The sequence below is a fragment of the Rhipicephalus microplus genome, chromosome 8 (genome assembly GCF_043290135.1).
Source record: "Rhipicephalus microplus isolate Deutch F79 chromosome 8, USDA_Rmic, whole genome shotgun sequence".
Classification (NCBI taxonomy): domain Eukaryota; kingdom Metazoa; phylum Arthropoda; class Arachnida; order Ixodida; family Ixodidae; genus Rhipicephalus; species Rhipicephalus microplus.
In genome coordinates, this window is record NC_134707.1 from 8305057 (window position 1) to 8330103 (window position 25047).

General features: G+C 43.9%; 1 protein-coding gene across 1 annotated transcript in view; it reads right to left on the minus strand.

The window, feature by feature from the left end:
• Positions 1–23347, minus strand: part of LOC119165171 (uncharacterized) — a 28668-nt gene extending 5321 nt beyond the window's left edge. Inside the window, exons 1-8 of the mRNA XM_075870921.1 lie at positions 23184–23347; positions 20501–20582; positions 17807–17935; positions 15596–15656; positions 15432–15494; positions 11706–11751; positions 4559–4649; positions 4376–4448 (exon numbers count right to left, since the gene is read on the minus strand). Of these exons, the coding sequence (XP_075727036.1) occupies positions 4376–4448; positions 4559–4649; positions 11706–11751; positions 15432–15494; positions 15596–15656; positions 17807–17935; positions 20501–20582; positions 23184–23329 (691 nt within the window). The 5' untranslated portion in view covers positions 23330–23347. The remainder of the gene's footprint in view (positions 1–4375; positions 4449–4558; positions 4650–11705; positions 11752–15431; positions 15495–15595; positions 15657–17806; positions 17936–20500; positions 20583–23183) is intronic.
• Positions 23348–25047: the final 1700 nt, after the last annotated feature.

The following is a 25047-nucleotide window of genomic DNA, read 5'->3' on the forward strand; positions in this document are numbered from 1 at the left end:
AGAGTTGTGAGGTGACAGGCTTGGCGTGATGTTGTACACACGCCTCATGTCTGCCTCACCACCATCAAAAACAACCTAGTGAACACATGCAGGTATTTTATCACAATTGCAGTGGGTGCAGCACCCTTGTCAAGGTTAGTTAAAAAGTATGAAGACTTGTCCCACTGATTTCGAACTGCATTTAGCGTGCAGTAAGACATGGTAGTACCATGTGGCAAGCGTGCAGCATATTTACACGACTGTGAGTCAACCACTGAATATATCACATGAAAAAACATCATGCTAATGATGTTTTCGTACCTTCATAAAAAGATACAAAAGGATATGTACAGACTATTTGGATGACCTTAACTAACACTACATGACCGGCAATGAACTTGGATGATTACCGTAAAAGCCTGCTTATAGCCCACGGTTTTTTCTACATTTTGGAACACGAAATTTCGTCCCCGTACTAAATGTGGGTCCCAAGAATGTGACAAAAGAACCAAATGTGACAAAAGTTGGCATGCTTACTCAGTTTGTTCTCCATATTCTAAATATGCAGTTATTTTTTCTGTAGCTTCAATAGATTATTTTTAATTAACATAACAATATCTATTGTTCATACCACAATAGAAAAATAACCACCAGTGCAAAATTTAGAAATAGCATAGGGATCAACACTAGAAAGCACAAGCTACACAACATAGCAAGTACTTTTTTGATTGCGTCCTTATTTTTTACTTTACAGTACACTAAACTTCATAGCTTTAAATGAGGCCATTGTGTGGTCACACAAAAGAATAAAAAAAAAAACGCATCAAGAGAAATCAAAATCTGCTTCCTATGTTGTGTGCTCCAAACATATAGCTTCGTGCTGCAAAAAAATTATTCTTCTATCTGTAATAGTTTCAGATATATTACAGGAATTTTCATGCAGGGTGTACAAAATTGCCATTTTGAGAAAATCAAGAAAACATAGAATTCCAACATTTTTAACCCTAAAAATGTATGTACTTAGAATTACATAGTCATTAATATATATATGAATACTAGAAAGCCTAAAGAGTGCAACGCGGCAAGCTGGTGGATAATTGAACCAGTACTTCTCTAATTACAGCACAATAAAGTTCATTACATGTAACCAAAACCAAACATTTTTATAATAAAATAAAAAATAAAGCTGCCCATTAAAAATATGTTTGCAGCATTATTTTTTTGTACACATTTAGCTGCATTGTGCAAAAACAATTACAGCTCTAGTTGTCCTAAGTCCACTTTTACCGAACAAGCAAAATAAAGTGGTCAAAATCTGTGCTTCGAGAATAATGTTGTTAAAACTTTATTACCCCATTCCGAGTAAAAAATATCATATCATGGCACACACATTTTTAACCAGTTAATATGCACTAGAAATGTAATAGGACTGATTGTTTGCACGGGCATGTCATTTCTTCTAGTCCTGTAGCAAGTTGTCGCCGTGTGCCCGTCTGCCGCAAGGCCGCTTATCAGTTCGGTGACTGTAGTGACGGCGATGTGCGACGAATGTGCGGGCGTCATCCGCGATCCATTGATCGTGGATGCATTATTCTTGTTGCAATTGAAAGATTTTGAATTCCTATACACACGAAAACTACAAAAATTTATAATTCTTAAAGAGAAAATTTTTATGTGGTGATAAATTTAAAAAAGTCTTGTGTTCCCAACTATTACATTAAATGTGGCAATCACTTTTTTAAAAATAGAGCTAAAATTACGGCGATAGTACCGTATTTACTCGATTCTACCCCGCACCCGATTTCCACAAAAGTAAGACATCAACTGCAATGTGCACCCATTTTTTTCGCTGGCCCGCACGATCACACCACTCGCAAAAACAACTGGGAGCATTTTCCATTTAAATATGAGGTACGGGGGAAGCTCGTGCCCATCTGACGCGTAACAGAGCATTGCCGTCACTGTAGTTTTACCGTGGAGCGATGTTAATACGTGAACTTCCTTCGCCCCCTTCTTCTCGACCGTTGTGGTGCCAGGCATGTCGAAGTAAAGAGGCGTCTGATCGGCATTCCCGATTTGCCCAAGCAGGTAGCCGTTGTTGTGCCGCAAGTTTAGGACGAACCTCTGAAAACTGTGAAGCTTTTTCTCGTACTCCTCCGCAAAACTTTTCGCAAATGCCTGTTCACCTTTGGAGGGAAAAGCCTTTCCTCTTTATAAAGTTAGTTAGCCAGCACCTGCTCGCTTTAAACTGGCTCCGCGTTATACCTTTTTCTAAGGCTAATTGCATAGCCCGCACTTGGAGCAGTTCTGTCGTCACGGGCCGCTGTGCTGCTCGCTGCTCAAGCACATACTCGCCAAGCAGTTCTTGAATTTGGGGAAACCGACCGTGCTGTGGTCCACTGAAGCCTTTGCGTGAAGCTTTGCTGTCGACAATCTCCTGCTTTTGTTTCCGCCAGTCCCGCAAGCACGTTTCGGGAACTCAGAACGACTGCGATGCGGCCCGATTTCCGTGCGTTTCTGCACACGCGATCACTTTTCTTTTAAAAGCGGCATCGTGATGCACTCGAGTTTTTGGAGTCGGCCCTTCCATGCCATTGATGCTAATGCACTACAAGATGACGAACTCTTCAGCACAGGTACGAAGTGCCGCACATGGGAAACACATACCGTAATTACTCGAATCTAACGCGCACCTTTGTTCCGGTTAAGCGAGTTCATAAATCTCATGCGCGTTAGAATCGAGTACGAAAAAAAAAAAATGAATACAGTCATTCTATTGTTATCGGCATTTCCAAAATGGCCGCCCCCTACGTGCGTCGGCATGGCGCGTCGACCATTTCTGCCTGTGTGTTTCGGGTGTGCGTTACAGTCGAGAGCGCGGTAGAATCGAGTAAATACGGTAGGCAGAAATGGCCGACGCGCCATGCCGACGCCAAGGGGGCGGCCATTTTGGAAATGCCGATGGCAATAGAATGACCGCATTCATTTTTTTTTCGTACTCTATTCTAACGTGCATGCGATTTATGAACTCGCTTAACCGAAAAAAAGGTGCGCGTTAGATTCGAGTAACTACGGTAGTATGGTTGGGACGCTTGGTTGTTTTAGGTTATGTCCATGTAAAATTTTCTGGGATATTCAATGAATAAATTACAGAATAATAGGGCAACATGACTACAGTCAAACACCTCTTCAACGAAAAATTCACGATTTCCGCCAGCAGTTCATAGGAGTCAATGCATAAATATTGTCGTCACAACGAACACTTCTTTATCGGTCGTCCCGCTTCAACGAAAATTTACGATGCAATTCAAGGCTCAGATACTTATGGCTATGCAGTAAACCCAATCTTTTAACATTTCGGTGCATTTTCAAAGCCTGAAAATGCGTCAACGAAGTCTAAAACACGTGTTGGCACCACCAGAATCCGTCGCTGTACCACCGCTGTTCAGCAAACATGGGTGCCGCCATTGCTCGATAGCGATGGCAATGGAGACTGCCCTGCGTGTGCCGCCATTGCTCGATAGCGATGGCAATGAGACTGCCCTGCCAGCCCTACTTTTGCCGCTGGCTTGCTTTTGAGCCGCAGACGATCCGAAGCTGAAGCTCAGTCCCTCAGTTCATGGTTTCCTTCACGCAGCTGCTGGGCGCCACTGCGGAACGATGCCTTTTCCGATGCTAATCATTATGTTCGCGCTGGGGCAGTGTGGTAACTAATCACAGCGGCTGTTTGTCCCCATTATTAATAAAATCAGCTAGCCCCGAGTGATTGATGATAAGGATGGCATAGAATAATGCAAAAATCGCCACTCCACGATACCCTGCCTCCACCTCGGCATTATCGGATACTTTTGACGGCGGACAGTTGCTGGTGTTAACATGTTAATGCTACGGTTTGGTACGTTCACGAAAGCGGTTTTAGGCATTGTTTTCATGTGCTTTTCACCATGACCTCGCTATGCATGGGTGAGAATCCCGTCGAGACGCTGCTGGAAAAGAATAGGAAGGGGCGGACTTTATTGAATTTTAAGAATAAACATTTCTTTGTTTTGCTAACTCAGATCAGCGATATTCTTTTTTTTCAATTTCACTACAACGAAATTTTCACTTCAACAAAATTTTTTCCGCGCCCCATCAGTTCCGTTGTAGCAGGGTTCGACTGTACTGCCTTGGCATAAAGCAAAACTTTTCGGTAGCTCCGTGCACCCAACTGCAGACTGTCCAGTAATGTTGGCCAATTAGGCTTCATTTCTACTTAGTTTAACAAATGCTTCCACTGAATCTAGAGATTCCTATAGATGCAGGTGAAGGTTCTTAAAACAAACGTCACAACCAGACAGGTTACTGCGGCAACCAGCACTAGGTCAAACAAGAAAAGGGGGGGGAGGAGCCCACTGACCTTCGAGCAACTCCGCAGTGCAACTCTGGTCGACGTACCAGAACCAGTCCTTGTTCTCGCTGGACTTGGGTATCTGCAAAGCGCCACACAAGCTCGGCAAAACTGTCCCGAACCGAGACTTGCCGAGGACCCTGGGCAATCATCATGATCACTGGGGAGGAGGCGTGCAGCAAAGCCACTCACTTCCCAGTTGGACCACTTGCACGCCAGGTGGATGCACAGGCAGGCCACCACCCGAGGCTTGTACTGCAGGCACATCATCGTCAGGTGGAGGCTGAGGGGAGGAGCAATCGGCAAGCACATCAGGTGTCGATCCCTCACGCCAAAGGGCAAAGAACACAAGCGCGGACCCCTCAATAAACATTAAACTGAGTCTATGGCAAACTAGGAGCCCCCCATATGCAAGACTTTTTTAGCTGATTCATTCAAAGAACTGGAAGCCCAAGACCAAGGACTACGCATGAGGAAGAACCACACAACACAAGCACTCGTCCTCGTCTGTCACCCTTGGTTCCAGTTCTTTGAACAAATATGAATTATCAACCAGCCCATCTATCCATCCTTACACAACTGAACTGTTCACCCGTCAGTGATAATTCTGTGGCATTGCAGAATAAAGCAAAACATTTAATTTGGTGCTCTGATCAACTGTTTAACAGTACGCATTCTCTGGGATTATTATGACAGCAAGTACAATGCATATGCGCACGTAAGTTTTCCACAATACAGATAGCTGTGAGTAAGTGCTTCTCATGTGCTGCGTGCATTCTATGTCCCATATCTAAATCACAATCTGCACCTCATCAATGCAGACCCAGCAATGAACTCTCTTAATCGGATTCCTTAATCGCAATCACTGCTACATGATCATTGGAGCCAGATCGTGACATGCAGATTGAGATCATTTTACCCAATTGGGCTCGACCACAATTAAAGGTTAGCATGTAGAGCACTCGTATGGTATCAAGCCTAGATGGAATTCACCTCGACAAACATAAGCATGCCCTTAGGACACCAGTATACTAGGTACAGTGCAAACGAACAAACAAGCTCAAGGCAATTCATCGTTGAAGGGACACTAAAGGCAAAGGATAATTTATGTCAGAGTGAAAGCTCAATGTATAGCAACGTATAAAACAGCAATATTATCAACAGCAGTGCCATAACTACCAAGAAATTAAGCTAATTATATCACACGACGTGTGCCACATGAGAGACATTTGCGAAATGATCCTGATGACATGAGAGTGGTAGCACAACGGCGTCTTTCTAAGTATTCGCATAGGTAGACTACTAAAAAAAAATGCAAATTGTCACTGCTATGTACCACCGCAGTGAAAACTCTGAACGCGTGTTGCATACTTCTTGAACAAGCAAGACATTTCGATGTTCGCTCTTACATTGCCCAACGCATCCACTGAACACTGTCTAATTTGCAGTGCGAATGGACAACCGTAAGTGACAAAGACGTGCCCGTAACCAGCCTGTGGTCTTCGCAGAACCAGCGACGTTCAGTCTAGACATAGTCTAGATGCATGGCGACCGCCTGCCCCTCCTGCCTGTATCCTGCTTCTGCGGCTCGACGGAAGGATTATTGAAATGGCATTACAATGAAAAGAAGTTCTAGTTCCATGAAAGAAAAAAAAAGCAACCCTTTTAATTGAGCGTAACCCTTGAGCGTGGAACGCGGCACTCTTCTGACGTCGCTTGTTGATTGGGCTGTCATTCTTTTTTTATTCGCCAGTGCCCTCCATACTATACAGCCTGCAAACCTCCAAGTACAGCAGGTTTCCAGCACATCTGGATCTCTTGCAGATGCATTGCAATTAAAAGGGCTCTAATATGGGCGGCGTAAATCTACAGCAAGAAAAGCCCATTTGAGAATATATACGCTCAACCATTGACATTGCCCACAGTGTAACAATAAGTTAGGTGATGACGCAGGGCCCAGCTTGTGTTCGCCACCTGGGCTGCTTCCGTTGGATGCGACAGATGGCGCTTACTGGGGAGCGGCTCCAATTCGAGTGTAGAAGGTTGTTGCTGCAGAGCTTCACTTGTTTGTTATTATGCTCTATGTACACCTCTACATGTATGTCAATAAATTAATACACTGTGGCTCTGCTGTAATGAGATTGATTTCCCAATTTTATAATAAACTTATTTACAAACAGTGCTTTTGTTACATAAATTCTACGACAGCAGCAAACGTTGGCCTGTAGAGCGGTCACATTTCAACACGACAGCACTAAAGAGCCCATATCGCTGAAATTCTGGTGTTGGCGGCGTCAGCATCTTTGGTTCAGAACAAAAAAATCCGCGTCGTTCGTTAGAGAAAATTTGAGGTGTTTGCAATAAGGATAGCAGGCCGAGGGCAAAGACACGCTAGCTATTAGGAAGGCGATAGTCTGCGGGCGTGTGTGCATGTGATGTGAGCTCCAGCATCAGACATTGCGGTTTTGAGAAGAAAGTCAAGCAACCCTGGGAGACGCCCCACAGTTCCCGGCAAAGAGCGAAAAGCAATCGAATGCACTGCTTGTAATCAGTCTTCTTTCTAGCAATTGCAAACTTTTCCTCCTTCTCCGCCCGTCTCGTCCGCTCACAGTGAGTACATTTGTGCCTGCATGTATGAGGCGTGTGCCTGCATGCGGGCGCACGCGGATATCGTAGTCGCATTTTGGTTGCTTAGCAAAATGACCTAAAAACTTCGTAGAAGACATTCAACTAATGTATGACGAAACTTACACGCATTCTATAGAGAACTTAAATCAACACGCTACCCTTGCCAGTATTGCTGTTAGCGTCGCACAGATGACTCTTTCAACCTCTGGCAATGCAAGCAGCATGGTATGGTGGGAAGAACTTCATTGGGTCCCGAAGGTCTACCCTGGGTTAACCCGTACCACACTTATGTTGGGACTCTCAGGGTGGGTTAAGGTCTAGTGCCATCACCCATACTTTAAGCCATTAAGCCATACGGACCTCGACTTGATGAAGTGCTTATCAGATAGTGAAAGTGAGCACACTACATAAAGCAGTATGTTTTGTGCAGCTCATCCCTTACGTCGCTGATGGGGCACGCCGACAATCACATTTCGCGTTTGATGAGGCATCTAAGTCTATCTAAGGTCTTCGCCTTATTAAACGTATTGCGTCGCAAGTACCGTGGTCGGAAGTTTGTCAACAATGTTGCAAGAGGGTGACCATGAAGTGCTAGACACATACAAAGGCGAGAAAATCTGGCTTGACATCAAGCATGACAAACTAATTATAACCACGTGAATATAGTGAACGTAAACAAAAACACGGCTGCATCACAGAAACAGTATGTACAATTATTTCTGTGCACTGACCATTCTACATTTAATTTTTCTTAGTCCAAGTAAGCATAGATGATGAAGTTAAAAAAAGCGGCATCTAAATTTAAAACAAGAAATTGCTTTTACGCCGGTGATGAGGAACTGAGTCAGTAGCGGATCAGTGTAGTGTTGAGAAGCATCCTTTTCTTTACATGAAGGAGGCCTGTCGCAGCTGCATTTTGCATGCGTGCCTGTTGACTCATCATCACCGTGCTGTGAAGTTGCTGTCTCCACGCACAATGAATTTGTCGTACTTTCAGCGGCTGTGTCAGGCACTTCAAATGCAATTGAAACTTTTGGCCCCCGTTGCTTCCAAGAAGTCGGCAGTAGAGCCAGCCGTTTCCAAAGAGCTTTCCTGGTTTTTTGCTGAGTGGTCAGGTATTTTGGGCAGCCCGGTAAAATGACGGGCACAACATCTGAAGTAAGTGTAAGTTTCTTTGGCACTTGCAACAGGACGTTTCCCTTGTATTCTGCATGATATGTGGCAGAGATCGCATATTCCGGGAAATGCTTCACGCACACATGGTCAGGTGGCAGCAAGGATCTGTCAGCTCTCGGAATTGTCCCTCCCCACTTATCCAAGCGCTCTGGTCCACACAGAGCCTCGAAAAGACAACACACGCTCCCTACAAGTTCTATACCTTGCAATTCGGGACAAAGCACCACATGTCCATTTCGAGGTGCGTACTCAGAGTCATATGTAGCGTCGAGGTATTCAGTGCCAAGCACTTTCTTGGCATGGAGTCACAAATCGAGAATCAGCAAAACATGCACAGGCAGCGCTCACAGGCACAGGGCAACGCATTTCCAAATCACAAAATCTCATGAACACAATGCTTTCAGGAAGGTGTTCTTTGGCACGCGAATTTCAGGCCTTGAATATGCATATGTTGGATTTTGAATCAATATATCAAACTATTTTGGAATTCCCGTGCGAGTTCGATATATCCGGGATTGACTGTATACATTCTTCAGGCGCTATGTGCATGAATAATATGACATCATCAAATGTAATGGATACAATAACACTAATAATACGGTATTTATTCTAACCTAGGCCGGTAGTGTTTTTTTTTTTTTCAAATTTCTTTGCATCAATCTCCAGAGTCAGCTTAGATTTGAGGATGTTGAAAAACATGCCACTTTTCATTGCGAAAAAGTGGTGCACAAGTAGGACCATCTAGATGGTATTGTAGCCATTAGTAGCAGCGCCAACACCTGACCTAAGTACACACGCAACACCGCCATTTTGGTCTGTGGCGAGTAGTCTGTGTGTGGCGTAGCTCAATGGCGCCAACGGGCGGTCTCCACTTGTAAAAAAAAAAAAAAAAAAACCTAGCCGCGAAGCAAGCCGGGTGAGACTTTGGAGTGGACGAAAAAAATGTGCCTCGCTGGAGGGACTGCTGCGTGGCGTGACAACCCGGGAACGTAGATTGTGTGCTCTTTTAAGAAGTGCAGCATATCCAATTCACTTGATGGCACCGACGATTGCGCACTGCTTGAAGACAGCGACAAGGAAGTTAGTGACGACGACTTGAACTGAGAGCGGCATCGGCAAGCACAGTATCTTTATGATGCAAATAACTAGAAGCGGCGCAAAGAAAACGACGACAAAGAAATACACACAACAGGAATAGCGGCTGTATGTTTCTCACCAAATGCTTTGTTTCATCTTCATGTTCAATAAATGCTTTCTCTTTGTGAACGCTGTCCTTGCTGTTTCCTTTGGCCTACATTCAAGGTAAGTCCCCCCCCCCTCCCCCACCCCCAGGCTTTCGACTTTTGGGGGTCGATTTAGAATCGGGGTTGGCCTAAATTCGAGTAAATACCGTATGTTTTAAAACATTATTGTTATGGGGTTCGTGGCTTATGTACAAAATGTATTTACAGAGAATAAACACAGGCAAGAGTCACGGTGGCTGATTGACACGCTCACGCACCTGTCAGCTGTTTCTGCCCTTCCTCTTCCTTCACTGCCCCCCCCCCCCCCCTTCATTTCGCTTACAATATATTTTTGTAAACCAGTTTTGTTTTTTCCTTGTGTCCATGCGAGCACACCTTACACTCTCTGGTGATTCATATTAACTGCTGGGGTATTATGTGCCTAAACCACAATATTATTGCTGAAGCGTTGCACGAAAGTTCGTCTAGTCAGGCATTGGATGAGATGAAGCACGTGAAATCACTGACCAAGACTGGCGAAATAATCTGACGTTTCAAACCGTGTAGGGGCTCCTTGTTCAGTAGCTTCCTTTCTTTTTGTTCTTTGTTCACTTTAGGAACGACCAAATCATGTCACAAAAATAAGTAAGTGTTATATCAGCCAATTCCCTGTGGGAGAGGCAACGGCGGCCATGGGCAGAGCTAACATACTTTCTTAGGTTGTAAACAAAAGCTCTGTAAAACCGCATGTATGGGGTTTTACAGAGATTTTGGGACACAAAAAGTAGAAGCAAATAGTCGAGAATTAGAATACCATTCGCGAAGCTTGTTGGCGTTGCGGGAGCGGTCGGCGCTCAAAAGGAGCCTTTAAAAAGTAAGCGTAGGACGTCAGTATTGGGCTGATGGCTATTTAACAGAATCATCCGCAGTTCCCTTCTGAGGAAATAAAGTTTGCCATCAATCCCAGTTTTAGGCACACGGCAGGCCCAACGCGTCTTGGTGGCTTTCAGCTGCCGTCACCAGTAGCGAACACAAAACTCGTAGGCTCCGAAGGGCCTACCAGCGGCCCTGTTGCCGTTGTTTAGCGCATGATTTATCACTTGCAACTTGAAGCAGCCGTGTGGCTGCAGTATCGCCCCGTAACGTGCCAAGATTACCGACAGAACACACAAAACACGCCGCAACAAGCACTGGCCACTTCGGCTTGTCTTGGCTTGGATCGGATCTCCGTGCAATAGTACGCTTGATGCTTAAGAGATGGCGCCAGATGGTGTGCGCTATCATCATCAATGGCTGGAACGAGCAGACGACTTTATTGCGACAGTTTTCGGGGGTGCAATAATTACTTGAGGAAAAAAAAAATCGTATTTTTTGGGGGGCGATGTGGGGGGTGCGAGAATTATGCGAGTGCGAGGATTAGGTGAGTAAATACGGTATGTTGAACAGTCATAAGTGAGCCATTCAATCTGGGGCTTCCAGCCTCCCAAAAGGCATACGAAATAATTTATGTACTAGAAACTACGCAATATACTAACAAAAATAATTTCATACTTGAAATAAGAACACTAATGTACACTCGGCCAGTGTCAAGAAAATTAAGACACGAAAGTAGGTTTTAAAGTGCCACGTCCCTCCCTAAATTTAGAGGACATGTTTTGTTTTACGCAGGAGGTTAGATTCATCAAAACCTCAAAGCATCTCGCCCTTTCTTAAGCCCCTAACCAACACAATCAGCAATAACAAGTTGCATACACAAACATGTACAAAGCACCTCAAAAGGCGGACAAAATAATAAATAAACACTTCGCTATCATCACAAGATTCTCATCTTGAACAACGGCCTTCACGATTAATGACAACACAGCGATGTGGGCATTGGCAGTACCTAATTTGGCGCATTCTCCCACCTACACCCATTCTCTGTATGCTGGAAGCTCACTAGAGGTAAGCGAGAGGGTTCCGCAGAACACCAGAAATTCTCTTTGAATTGTGAGCAGGACACCTAGGAACTCTTACCGTACATAGTTGCACACTATGTTTCGTACGGACTCCATTCTGTGAATTTTATGAAATGGGGTGAAGAGAAACACACATCCTACAGCAATACACTTCCCCAACATTCTCGAGATTAAGAAATCAGAGTAAAGTGGGCATTAGACATATTCATTAGGTACCTCAAGGGTTCCTATTGCGCATGGCAAGACGTCACCCGCTCCAGACCTAAGGTATCAATCAGCGATAGGCGATGGGTGCACGTTCTGTACCGTAAGTAAATGCAAAAATATGCATGCACATAAGAACGTATGGTATACCTGTTGGTAGCCATGAAGTACGACGTCTGGGCCAGGTCTTTGCTAGCTGCAGACCGTCACAACAATGAAAGAAACCAAGAAAAGAGTGAGACGGTGCAACACTGCATGGTACTGCCGGTACTACTCGGCTTGGGCGGTACTGTACGCACTTCTTTTACAGTCAGTCGGGTATTAGTTCGGTAGTGCAACAACAGACAACCAGCAACAAGCTTTGAACGATCAATTAAGTGCATGAATGACCATGTTTTCTGTTTGTATTTAGCTCATGCAAGCATTAGGTAACTTCTAGAGATCAAGTAGCCCACATGAAATGAACAGAAATAAAACTCAGGTTTAAATTCTTGTAAGAGTGGAGAATCAGCTCACTTAGCTGTGCATTGAACTTTCGAGATACATGCGGACAAGGCAATTCAAAAACACAATTTTTCCTTCTTGTAGTCTCTAAGATTATAAACCATGCATACAATCAAAGTACTTTTATATGAAAGCAGCGACGATGGCCCACTTTATGAAAACAATCACCGAAAGCAAGCTGCAGTTGAGATGGAAATGGTTAGCTAACACAACAAGAGTTGTACGAGCAAAAAGGAGCAACTATCAACTCCAACGGTCCGAGGAAGCAAGCAATGACACAAAGAAAGTGCAATCAAAAAGTTCACTTAGGAAATATGAGAAAACTTTCAAGAATGAATAGTTCACAGCAACAAATAGCAGAAATGAGTAATTCACAGAAACTCGGCAAAAATAGCAATTTCACAAATCAACTTGGCATATACCTACCTCTGACACTATGAAATTTATTTTGATGGAAACTCACCAACGAATGCCACTGTCGTGGACATAGACACAGGGTTTCTGCAGATGGATCGACACTAACATATCTCCATTTGGAATAGTCTACATACGCCAAAGTGGCAGCGAGAATCTGGCTAGCAGCACATTAATAATTGGATAGATGATTACGTTGATCACAGAGTGATAAGATACTTGAACATGGCCAGCTCAAAGCACTGGGGTGAAGGCAGTACATCACACGTCAGCAGACAGAAGTGGAATTCACCCATGAATTCACTCTTTGGACTGACCCGGTCTCAGACTCACCAATATTTTCCTCAGACTCATACTCACAAAAATTTTTTTTTCAGCCGGACTCCCTCAGACTCACGGCTGCATCTGAGTCTGAGCGAGTCCAGGGGTATAAATCATTGACAACATTCGGCTAGGGAGAAACTTGAGACCAACTGAGATATAAAGCCCTTCAAACATGCCACGAGAAACTTGAGCATATAGAATAACATGTATACTGGGTTCATGCATCACTGGGAGACAGGATAACCTCACATGTGAAACACACAGCCAAATATTCAAGAAAGAAGGACTGGAGCTAACCGAGAGCCACAGCACCTCACATATGCTTCATTCAGTAGTGAATGAGGTGTGATTACCCGACACATGACGTACGACCTCCACATTGTTTTCCATACGCAAACTGAAATACAACGCTGATACTTCTGTACAGCAACTCGTTTGTTTACAGAAATGAACTGGAAGTGCAATCGCACCACGAAGCATTTTGCGAGTAAGTTTATATTGCAACATCAAGAAAGCAACTAAGAGCATGCAGTTTGAATATCTTGCATCCTTTAAAAAATTTAGTATGCACAAGTCAATTGAACTAAGAAAAACTCAAAATCCATTCAAATGGTCAAATTCAGAATTTAAACAATACTTGAGATGTGGGACCATTTATGCGCAAGTATCACTTTTCAACTTTCTATAAATATAAAAATTTTTATGACTATGAATGTTTACTAGCACATACAAATGGACACACAAATGAAATGCAGTGCTGGTGACAGATCCTGTGATACTCTGTTTGCTCAAGGAATGCAACAACGTCATTGTACTACCGACGAGCCATGCTTCATTTACTTGAGGTCTTACAGTGATACATAAATAGTACGTATTAATAAAAATATGTGCCTTTATATTGCCTTCATTTGGTTCATGCAAAATACAGATCATAACATCTCAATAAATATGTTGGTACGGGTATTAACTTCTTCAGACATGTCACATGCTACAGGTCAGCTGCACTACAACCTCCAACCGTGACAAACTTATGGTATTCCAAGTATTGTTACCATATTTCCACGATTCTAGCAAACCCTCAACTAATATATTTACAGTAAAAGTTATAAAAAAAACTTTATGCCAATTTCCCTTTAAAGGCCAACTGTGACGTGCACAGAAATTTGAGAGCGACATTTAGTGAAAGAAAGAGCTTTTAAAATCATGCAAATATGATACTTGGCATCAAGTACAAGGAGACAGGTTCAACACTCCTGAGCCTTGATGCTACAGTGAAAGAATCTCGATTACAATTCATGCGGATTTAGTGATGATATGGTTGTTCTAGAAGGGCTATATTATATAAAATATGCCGTGATTATGAACGGTTTGGTCCCCAGCCATCGCGCGCGATACGAATGTTCAATCAACCACTGCACACATGTGGCGCAACGCGGCTTGTCTTGTCTGCGGGAGGAGGCCCCTTCACATTTGGCCTCAAAGAGAGTGAATGCGGCAGAACTCACAGCAATTTCCCTTGCTTCAGCACCTAAGCGGCCGGAAAACCACGCCACCAAGCCGACGCAAAAGAGTGAATCGGAGACCAATTTTCCCCCCGCGCGATGGCAGATAATTTTTTTTACTTCGCAGCCTTGCTACACCAACTGCACTAGCTCTAAAACCATGTCATGCAAAACAACCAGCTGCAAATTCAACACGGCGGCAAAGGCGTCTGCGGTGGATCGCCAATCACAAACTACCTATGCAGCACGTAAAAGCTTATGGCCTTGACAAGGACACGTTCCTCAATAGCCTGATTTGGATAACGATCGCTGAGAACATTGGAAGTAGAGGGTGCAGCAGCAGTGAGTCCGCATGCCCCAACGTGTCTTGCTTTTGCACTGTTGGCTGAATCCGTCACTGCTTTGGTTGGTGCGTGTCACTTCTGCTGGCATATCTTCCGAAACAACACTTGTAAAGGTGGTAAGTGTTTCTTTTCAGTGCATTGCATGTATAACCATAACTTGGTACAAATTTGGATGCGCAGAAAACGGGCAAAATGGAACGACTTTTCAAGCAGCGACGGCGGCGGTGGCATGTACAAGGGCAGATTGAATGTGAATGTTGTCGACAAGTGCAGCCTCTCGGGCCACTCTGGCGTTTTCGCTTGAATTCCGCAGGACTGATATGTTTCGTGTCAGCTTTGCGGCACAGTTTCCTGACTGCTTAAACAGCGATGCGAGTGCTTTTCCAGTGAGTTTTGCCGCTTTTGCTCCCTTTGATGCCAAGTGTGTGAATGCGCTTTAAGCCCCAGCAGCATGGGCGAGGAAACCGCGACACATTATTGAGAGACGGTGAAGGCAGGAAAGTTCACAAGAGCATACACATGGACTTCTTTTCACCAAGAAGTAGTTATAATAATTGTTGGGCTTTAACGTCCCAAAACCACCATATAATTGACCCCAACAAAATTCTTGTTGATCATCATGATCAGCTTTAACTTGTTTTTCAGTCATACGAATTCCGGATGATCCGAATATTTTGCGTGCTACCGTCAAATTCGTATCGAGATTCTACTGTATTGCTTTTGTGAGCTATGTATAAATACAGATAATCAAAAAAACAAACACTTTCGAATACTGAAGTGGTACTCACCCCTGACTAGCTGACAGAAGTTGACGACATGGGTGTGTGGGTGTTCGATGCCGATGTCAAATCCTGAAATGATTATCAATGATGGACCAAGCTTCGTTAGTCCACAAGCACGAGACGGCACTGTTTGGCGAGAACGGTGTATGCCTCAGTTTCGGCAACCTCACCTAGTGTCTGGAGCATCATGTTCTCATTCAGGACAAGCTCCATGGCCTGTTCTTGATAAGCCTGCAACGGATGATGAGTACGAGAAAACAACGAAGTTAATGCACAAAACTTCCTCGAATTCGCCGAAATATTCTGACACAACAATAATGAATATTTTAAGGGATACTGAACAATACTATTGCCACCAAGATTTTCAGCAAAACTGAAATATTTGGAGCCGAAATCGATAGACACAACCTTCATTTCAGGCAGAAACAAGAGGAAAACGACAAACTTAATGCTTTTTTCATCAGATGCTCCATCTAGCGGCCGCCAGTGAACTAGAGGAGGTGCAATTTGGTGACGATAAAACACACCAACAGCCAGTCAACAATGCCAGTTGTCGCCAGCGTATATCAACCAATTCAGCAACAGCGATGTTTCCAACCACCACTACGAACAGCACTGGCAGTGAACAATACTCCCTACTGGAATAAAGTACCCACGCATCTGTGGAAGAGAAAAAGTGGGATGAAAGGAGAGGTCAAGAAATCGAAGGAGTACAGCAACACATGCCCCCTGCACGCACCTCAGACAATGTGACATCACGCAGCTCGCACTTACAATCCACCATAAATACAGCCAAATGTTCAAAAATGCATGAAATAAGCTCCGTTTGGCAGACCAGAGACATCTTTCGACTGGAATTTCCGTGTTCGACAGTATCCCCTTAAAGACCTATGTGTACGTACGCTTCAGTATTGAACAAGTTTGTGTCCCTTGTGTCGGTCGTTGACATTAAAGAGGTACTGACACAAATTTTTTGGGTGGCATATTTTTGCTGCAATATGTTGTCGAAAAGACATTGGTCATAAAGGCACACTACTTACCACAGCGTGCGACAGATAATTGCACCATGTTGATTACCGATCAGTCTGGGAGAGCTCGGAGATTGAAAAGCTGCCGGGTGCAACTAATGCTATCCAGTGTTTCAAATGGCACACTAAGCTGTGACACTTCCGCACTGCCTGCATCACCTACTGATGTTTCTTCAAATTCAGGACGTGAAGTGTGATGTCATTATCATCCGCATCAAATGGTGGAAAAGACTTTGCCCGAGCCTCCACACGTTCACAGACTCAAGAACAGTCAACAAACAGTTGCCTGCTTACATATATGTAGAAAAAGCGCAATGGTGACTATGACACCATACTTTAGCTGGGCATCCAGGAGTTCGGCCGCTGTGATGACGTCGCAGAAGTTTGGGGTCACCCTCAGGTCGCTTAGTATGATGTCAATGTCACGAGGTGTGACTTGTACTAATGATGAATAGAGCATGCGAACTATTAAGTTCATATAAACTACAACTCAGGCTGTATTCACTATTCAGGCTTGGTAGATTATATACACAAGTTCACAAGAATAGATCCTGCACACTTGTATCTCAACCATGAAAATTCTGTCTGTAACCCTTTAAGACCAAGTTAATGTCTGACGTGAGTGCTTTCATTTTGCTATTACTTGAGTGGAAGGCACATTAAAATTGATTTTGGATATGTGTACATGCTATGCTGTTACTATTTGGTATATGTGTGCGCATCCACACTGGTTATCTTGAAAAATTTTGTCAGTATTCTTCCAACATCTCAACCTCCCGGCCACTAAGCCACGGTAGCAGGTGACCATATGAATGCGAACAAGTGTTAAGGTGTGTGGCCATATGTATAAATGGGACAATGCTTGAGGCCCTGATATGCCATGGCATGGAAGATGTGCGCTGCAGTCATGTTTCGTCGCCTCAAGTCGACGATGCTATGCAGTGCCAAAGCCGGCTACACCACGGACGGACCGATTTCAATACAGCGACACCGCCACAATAGAAGACGGGCACGTGCAGTAAAGCAAAAAGACGCGTCACTCCCCCTTCCGAGAACCATGAAACAGATTCCCCCACGTGGCTGGCACGAAACGTGGACAATGCTATTCAGGGTCGAGTGACATGCAAGTGAGTTAGCAACCATCAAGTCAACCATATCGGAAAGTCAATGGACTGTGGAAAGCAGCGATTTGGCAATATGACATCACCACACGATGCACACACATGCTATTTTGGAGTATATCAGCAGCTCTACATATGCAGGTGCACACATTTGAAGCGAATAAAATATTGGATGCCGAGCAATAAGAATCACCTTGTTCTGCTGATCTACACATCAGGGTCATCAACTCACCTCGCTGGCGGGGTTGAGTGGAGGAGCGTCTCGGTGCAGACACATGTGGGCCACCTTGATGACATGCTCTAGCTTGCGAGGCTGTTCTTCTACTTTGGCCGCCAGGAACAGGGCACACGCTGCTATGGACTGCACGCATGGGAAGCACGCAAGGCTCAATGTCGCGTGCACCACATTGTCTTCACAGCGGCTAATGTTTTTTTCGCCCTCTGGCGACACGCGCTGACCTCTTATGAAACGCAGTGGTGAACCAAAAGTGAACCAGCATGCTTTGCATAATCTAACAGCACACAATACGACGACAGAAGTAAGAACTGACAACTTGAAGACACATCTTGGAATTGTGCACTGTTTGAAGATGAGGCGACACCAATAGCCCAACTCCCACTGTACTTCAACATTTTATGCATCATTATTCACAAATTGGTCCCCTACCCCCAATTAAGAACAATTAACATGGCACAACTTCCACAGCTTGCAACTTGCAAGTGATGTTAGTGTTAGAAAATTTGGCGAGTTGGTAGGCATGTTTCGAGGTGAAAGCCACTAACACAACACACACAACCTACATTAAAATGGCAAGCGAGCATCCCCTTTCACCTTCCAGGATAGTTTTTGAAATATGTATCAATCACCGAGCAGGTGGCCCCACATTACCATCTGAAAATTTTTTTCAACCTGTTCTGCGCAACAGAATCCTGCAGCAGCCGCTCCTAGAAACACAAGTTTTGAGTCTCTAGATTTGCAAACAATTTCTTAGTACTTATGCCTCGGGCTTACATTCCAAGCTGTCACAACATGCCTGACTATTTTTTTTTTGCCTGGTGATTACACATTAAAGTTCATACAGAGATTCCGTCCAGTTCAGTAAAAACAGCAAATGCATGCATATTCAATAGAGAATTTCATGAGAAGCACATCTGTGCATTCTTTTTAGCATTGCCACCATCTTAGATTTTTCACCCACGATCAAGCAAGCTCCCTCCCCCTCATTAGTCCAATTATCTTCCAATGGGGAAGGGAGGTGGTGGGGTTTGTGCTGTGGAATTTACAGCTAATGTTAACCATTTTAGCATCGCATATTTCTGGTATGTTGGGCTCCCTTGGGCATCTTGCGTTCAGTCGCTTTTGCACCTTCCATCTCAAAACAAGCGAGCGACACGCCAACAAAGTCTGAATAGCTGGCTTCTCAAACAAAACTGGTGTTTAGGCATAATGAAACAAGCTTATGAAGGCAATTAAGACTATCCTAGCATCCCTAGCCACCCAAGCACAATCACACTTCATAAATTTCAAAGCTAATAACATTTTGTACACTGAAGTGGTAACATGTAATATTTATCTATCCTGAAAATACCTCCATTTAACTGCTTTTGGAAGACCGCATTTACAAAGTTATGAATGCAAAAAAAAGGCCAATTTGCTCTTCAGATATCCTATTATGAAGGCATAAATTCAGACAAATCAGCCATTTGAAGTACGAATAATGTGGCATTCAATATTAGATATGTCATCAAATTTTCGATGGCTGGAAATGTTGCACCACTCATGAGAAAAATTTAGCACTATCTCACAACACAAATGAACTCTAATGAACTACAATAGTCTGCAATATACAAAACAACAAAACCACAACTTACTGCAGACCTTGGAACGGTTTAACAACTACAGTGCCACAGCTCGGATGACGTGTAATTCTCAGTTTTATGCTTTGTCAACTGCCGAGAACGACGGTTGATAAAGCAAAAGGACATGTTAAATATTGGCCCAAATCTCTCTTCAGTAATCTTATCGTGAAGATACACTTAATGGATGGCTTTCACTGACGTCGCATGCATGCTGCATTACCAGCACAGCTAAAGGCCAATAATGCACTGCATGCACGTGATGATTAATAGTGTGCATGTGAAGTCACGTGCCCATTATCACTACGCTGCACACAGAATCTGTGGTCATTCAAGCAGAGAGGTGAAGCCCAGTCCGGTCACATCTTTACCGTGTTGAAAAAGACAGCCTCAGCAACCAATATGCTGCTTTCACATAATATTAGCCAATGTGTTTTAGCGTCAGTACGTTAAAGGGACACTAAATAGCAAAACGCTTTTTCGCGTATTTGTAAAGCACAATTTCACAATCCCGAAAACACCACACTTACCGCAACACGACACTTGATAAGCTAGAAAACGCGCGAAAAGAAACTGCTGGAGCTGACACCACCATGAGATTCCCGCACCAAACACTGAAACATCACCAGTTTTTGAAGGCGTGTAATGGGTCCTATGCGGCTTCTGATCGATAAAATTGAAGTACATTGCAATTTGGGGGGGGGGAGCCATCGACTTAGCATATGAAGTCGCGATTTTATCCAGGCAATGTCGCAAGAATACAAAAAATACATTGTGTAATTTATTAGATCACGTGCAGAGAGTGCGGTGCAAAATTTAAAAATGAAAACTTCAACCTTGATATTCTCCACAAATAATGAACTTGTGAGAGAGAAACTTATGACATTAGAGTTATCAGAGTGCAGTTTATGAATCTAAAACAACTAATTGTTCCTCTTTAGTGTCCCTTTAAGAAACTGCGACATCAGTTGAACACTAGCCACACAAGCACTCACAGTTCAAGCTTGCACAAAACACTGCTAAGCGGTGTCGCAACGTCGACTCACTGAATGAGAAGGATGACACTTACATTTCGGTGGAATTTGGTGAACGAATGGTAGTAGTAGAATCGATGCATGTAGACAATGGCAGTGTTGATGCAGAGCTGGGTGCTGTTTTGCAGCTAGTCAAGGAGCCAATGGCACATAGCAATGGCACACACACTACAAAGGACGCTGCCCCACTTGCAATGCGCAAGGTCGGCACAATTAATTTGCACTAATCGTAGAGCATGGACAGCACAGATGTAAGTGTGCCAACTTGATTCATGGCTGCACTAAAAAGACCAACAGATGAGATGTACACACGATGGGCGCGAATGTGTGTCTCATCTGTTGTTCGTGTTTTCAGCACAGCTTTGATTCAAGTTGCAAGTTTGCACCAACTAACCCAAGTGATGGCGTTAGTGTCCCAAGTTTAACATTGCCCAGCTTGTCCGTTTTTTTTTTTTGTTTTGTTTTTTTTTTTTTAAGATAATCACAACTGTGTTGGGCGTTGGCATGCCTGACACAGACACCATTAGGCACACGACAGTGGCCGTAGTGGGAGAGCCTAGAACACACTGCCACACAGCTAGCCTATCTTACAACCCCCTAACATGGCCACACCACAAGTGCTAAAGAGTGCAAAGTGAAGCTGCTGATTAGCACTTTTACAGTGAACCTATCACCAAGTGCTCATAACACCCACCGTCCTTATTAGACACTTGCAACAGCCCTAGCATGAGTACGCAAGTGCAGACAGCTCGATCTGAGTTAAGGTGATAGCAGATAACACTATGTGTTGCTGGAGACAATGTTCTAACAAAGGGTATAGACTTCAACATTGCTACCACAAATAAGACGAAAATACCTTGTCAAAGCAGAGGCTTTGGATTTTTTTCTTTTCATTTTCTAGTTTGCATCATCCCGTGAACTTCTGGCCAATTATATTAGATAGCGCTATGAACGCATGCCAGTGTCAGTGACACTGTTGTATGTCTTGGTGAAACCAAAGCAGTTCATCTCGTACTAAGCACAGGGGGCGAAATTACATGTAGTTAAATTACCACACCCAGGATTTCCGAAGTGTGCCAAGCCTACAAATGTCAACACACTGATATAAACAGATACAGCCGTGAATCCTTTTGAAATTACCACTTTTTAAGTTTCACAAGAACCATTCCAGATTTAACATAATCGAGCACCACGATCGAATATCATATGTTATCATCAGCTTCAATCTAATTGAAACATCAACTAAAATTAAGGTTAGACTACATTAAACGGTTCAATGTAATAAAATGGGGTTTAAAAATGCACACAACCTGCGCATGGCTTGTAGGTTCCAAGTCACTGTGTGGTTATCTGGCGTTATACTAAAGGTTGATAAAGCAAAAGGCGACCGGAATATTCCTGATTCTCATGTTTTCAACGTTAAATCAAACAAGAGCACAACTGTGAATGGCCCCAAACATTTGAGAAAGTCAAAATGTGAACGACCCGACATCACAGTGCAACCAAACGCCGGCATTCGAGCAATTCGGAAACGTGTTCGGTGAAATTAGCGCTCGAATACCACAATCGATTATAACGTAGAACATGACAGTCCGCGAAAAAAAAAAAACAGCGAAACAGAGCGAGGTAACGTAGAAGTGAACCAGCACGCCTTGCTTAGCCCTTGAACCGCATTCAACCGGCTTCTCGACTTTTCGCGAAAGACGCAACCCGCCGGCACGATCAAAACGCCGCAATTGACAAATTAACCTTTGTCACAGTTTGCGACGCTTATCCGAGTCTTTCTTTGTAGGACTCAAAGCGGTAGGACTTAGAACGCGAGATGCGAACCACGTGCAAGTAGGCAGTAAATGAATGGGGCTGCCCACTACGTCAGCATGCTTCGAATTCCAGCGATCGTGCGCCGCATCGAGGCGGCACACTGACCTAAACAGCACTACGTGTGCGGCAACGTACACACGATGCGTCATCGCGTATTGCAATGCCGTGCAGCGAGCGAGCAAGAAAATGGAGGGATCGCGAAGCGACCGCCCCGCCAGACATGCAGCGGCAGTTTACTGGAGCACAACACACGAGACGCGGGTTAATACCCGCATTGTTTTGTTGTTTTTTTTTTTTAAGCTTTTTGCGCTTCACTACGTTCGTTGGCGCGATCGCGACGATTCTGCGTCGCGATCGAGCTGCCGCGGAATAAAGGACGCGATAGCAAAAAAAAAAAAAAAATGTCTACCGTGTAGTGCAATGGCTCACGTGTCTGGAAAGGCCGAGATGCGTAGTAAGGGCCGCCGCAAAGCAACGTCAAAGCGACGTACACAGGAACGCTAGTGAATGCACACAAATTCACAACACATACAGGCGCACAATCCGAAAACACCGAGGCGTTCGAGAAACGACCGATCGGTCGCTAAAAGCAGCAAACACGGCGTGCGAAACAGAAGCGTCCTTATCGGACCACTGAAGGGGGGAAGACCTTGGTAGCTTCGAGAAGCGCTCGAACGGGCGAGCATTGTAAACAGCCGCAAACCGAAAACTGCGGCAACATCGGTCGACACTTGCCTCGGCAGGTCACACCGTGGGCTCGGGATCCCGCCGAAAAACACGGGAAGCCGACTCATCGAAGAAGAGACGGGTTGAATGCGATTCAAACGCCAGGCCGAGAAAGGGCTAAGCCTAACCATGTAAGCTGCGCACAACGACACTCGTAGGCTTCGAGGATACACTTGCAGGCGTTGTCCCATATCCTGAATCAAGTTGGCGGCTTGCTGTCGGTACGAGAGCTCTTTGTCCGCGTCCAGACCACATTTTCGACTCGGTGTGAGGGCCAATTGTTCTTTGGTAAAATACCATCTTTCCGCTGCCGCCATTGACTCTGCATCGACCACGGATTCACAATCAAAACCCGCATCAACGAACTTCAATAATATCTCTCTAACAAAGCAAAACTTACATTATAAAACATAAATATTTTTGCCAAATAGTTTTTTGTTATAATAATGATATTATATTTTCATTATACAAAAGAGTTGCCAAAGTATAGCCATAGGGCATCGGCAGTAGCCACCATTCCATCTTCTTACGCATAGTGTTGCGCGGGAAACACAAAACTCCACACGTCAGCACAAAATGTCCATGGCGCAGTCTTCGCATTGCTGCTTAAACAATTTGATTGTTTCACTTAGCATGAAGCGAGGAGGTGACAGTAAACCACAATACAGTGGCACGAAGTTTTAATGTTGCTCAGTAACGGAACGAGTGAGTACCCAAAGTGTCACTCTTGCCAAGGAAGAAGCAGGCATCCACGGAGGAGACTGCCTTACGTCATGACTCTAACAGCTACTCTCTAATAATGTCATGTTTGTTCCTATCTCAACAGCCGTAAATGCTCGCAAATATTTATCTTTGGTTTGATATTAAAGCCTCGCGAATATCTCAACCGGGAGGCAAAATCTGCACACACACAGGACTACTTTCTTGAGCGTAGGAACACTCGTACGGCTCGCGCGGTAACTAGAACATAGCATTTTGTGACCAGGAAAAAAAAAATAATAATTGATTGATCAATAAGTGGGGTTTAGCGTCCCAAAACCACCATATGATTATGAGAGACGGCGTAGTGGAGGGCTCCGGAAATTTCGACCACCTGGGGTTCTTTCACGTGTACCCAAATCTGAGCACACGGGCCTACAACATTTCCGCCTCCGTCAAAGAAAAATAATAAGCCAAATAGAGTTGCTGAAAACAAACTGGCTGAAAATAACTAACTACAGGTCAATATCTGTCCTTCCTGTGTTATCTAAAGTATCTGAGAATGCAATAAATATCCGTTTGTAGAAGTTCTTTACCAAGTATAATGTGATCAATGGTGCTAAAATAACACGTTCAATACCTGATGCTTATATGCTAAATCATCTGCAATGTGTTGTATATTACAATTACACACCTTCTAACACCATTATCAATACCATCTCAATGCATCATGATATTGAGTGCACCTCCTAAAGTTTGTTTGATTCCTAATGTTTTGTTTATAAATTTGCAATATGCTACGAGAATATCATGTTGTATTTTCACATGACAATGAAGTTCTGGTGAAATGTTGCTTTGTGATTCATTTATCTTGTGTATAGTTCACGCCGTGCAATAATACTATGCTAATGTATGTTGTAATTTTTAGCAATATATACAAAATATTTCTTAGATGTGGAGATGCTCAGTCCCTTTGTCAGGCTGTATAGCCTTTAGTCTCTAGCTCCTGCATGTCTTTTAGGACAAATAAATTTCAATTTAAAGTATGTGACCGGAAGAAACATGGGGCAAGGGTGCACGTATGGAATTTAAATTAACGATAACGACTTTTCACAGTCGTGTTTCGCAAAATCAAACCGCTTCTAGCCCTACAGTTGTGGAAGGCCACCTAGACCCTGTGAGTCAGGTGTACGTGCATTAACGGAAGTGTGCCAGATCAAGCGAGCAGGTTGTTTTGCCTACTGCTTGAAAAAACGGCGCGATAAAACTATGCTTTAGCGAGCGTCGTGCACTTCACAATAGCCTGCCATCACTCACGACACCGGAGCCCGAGAGT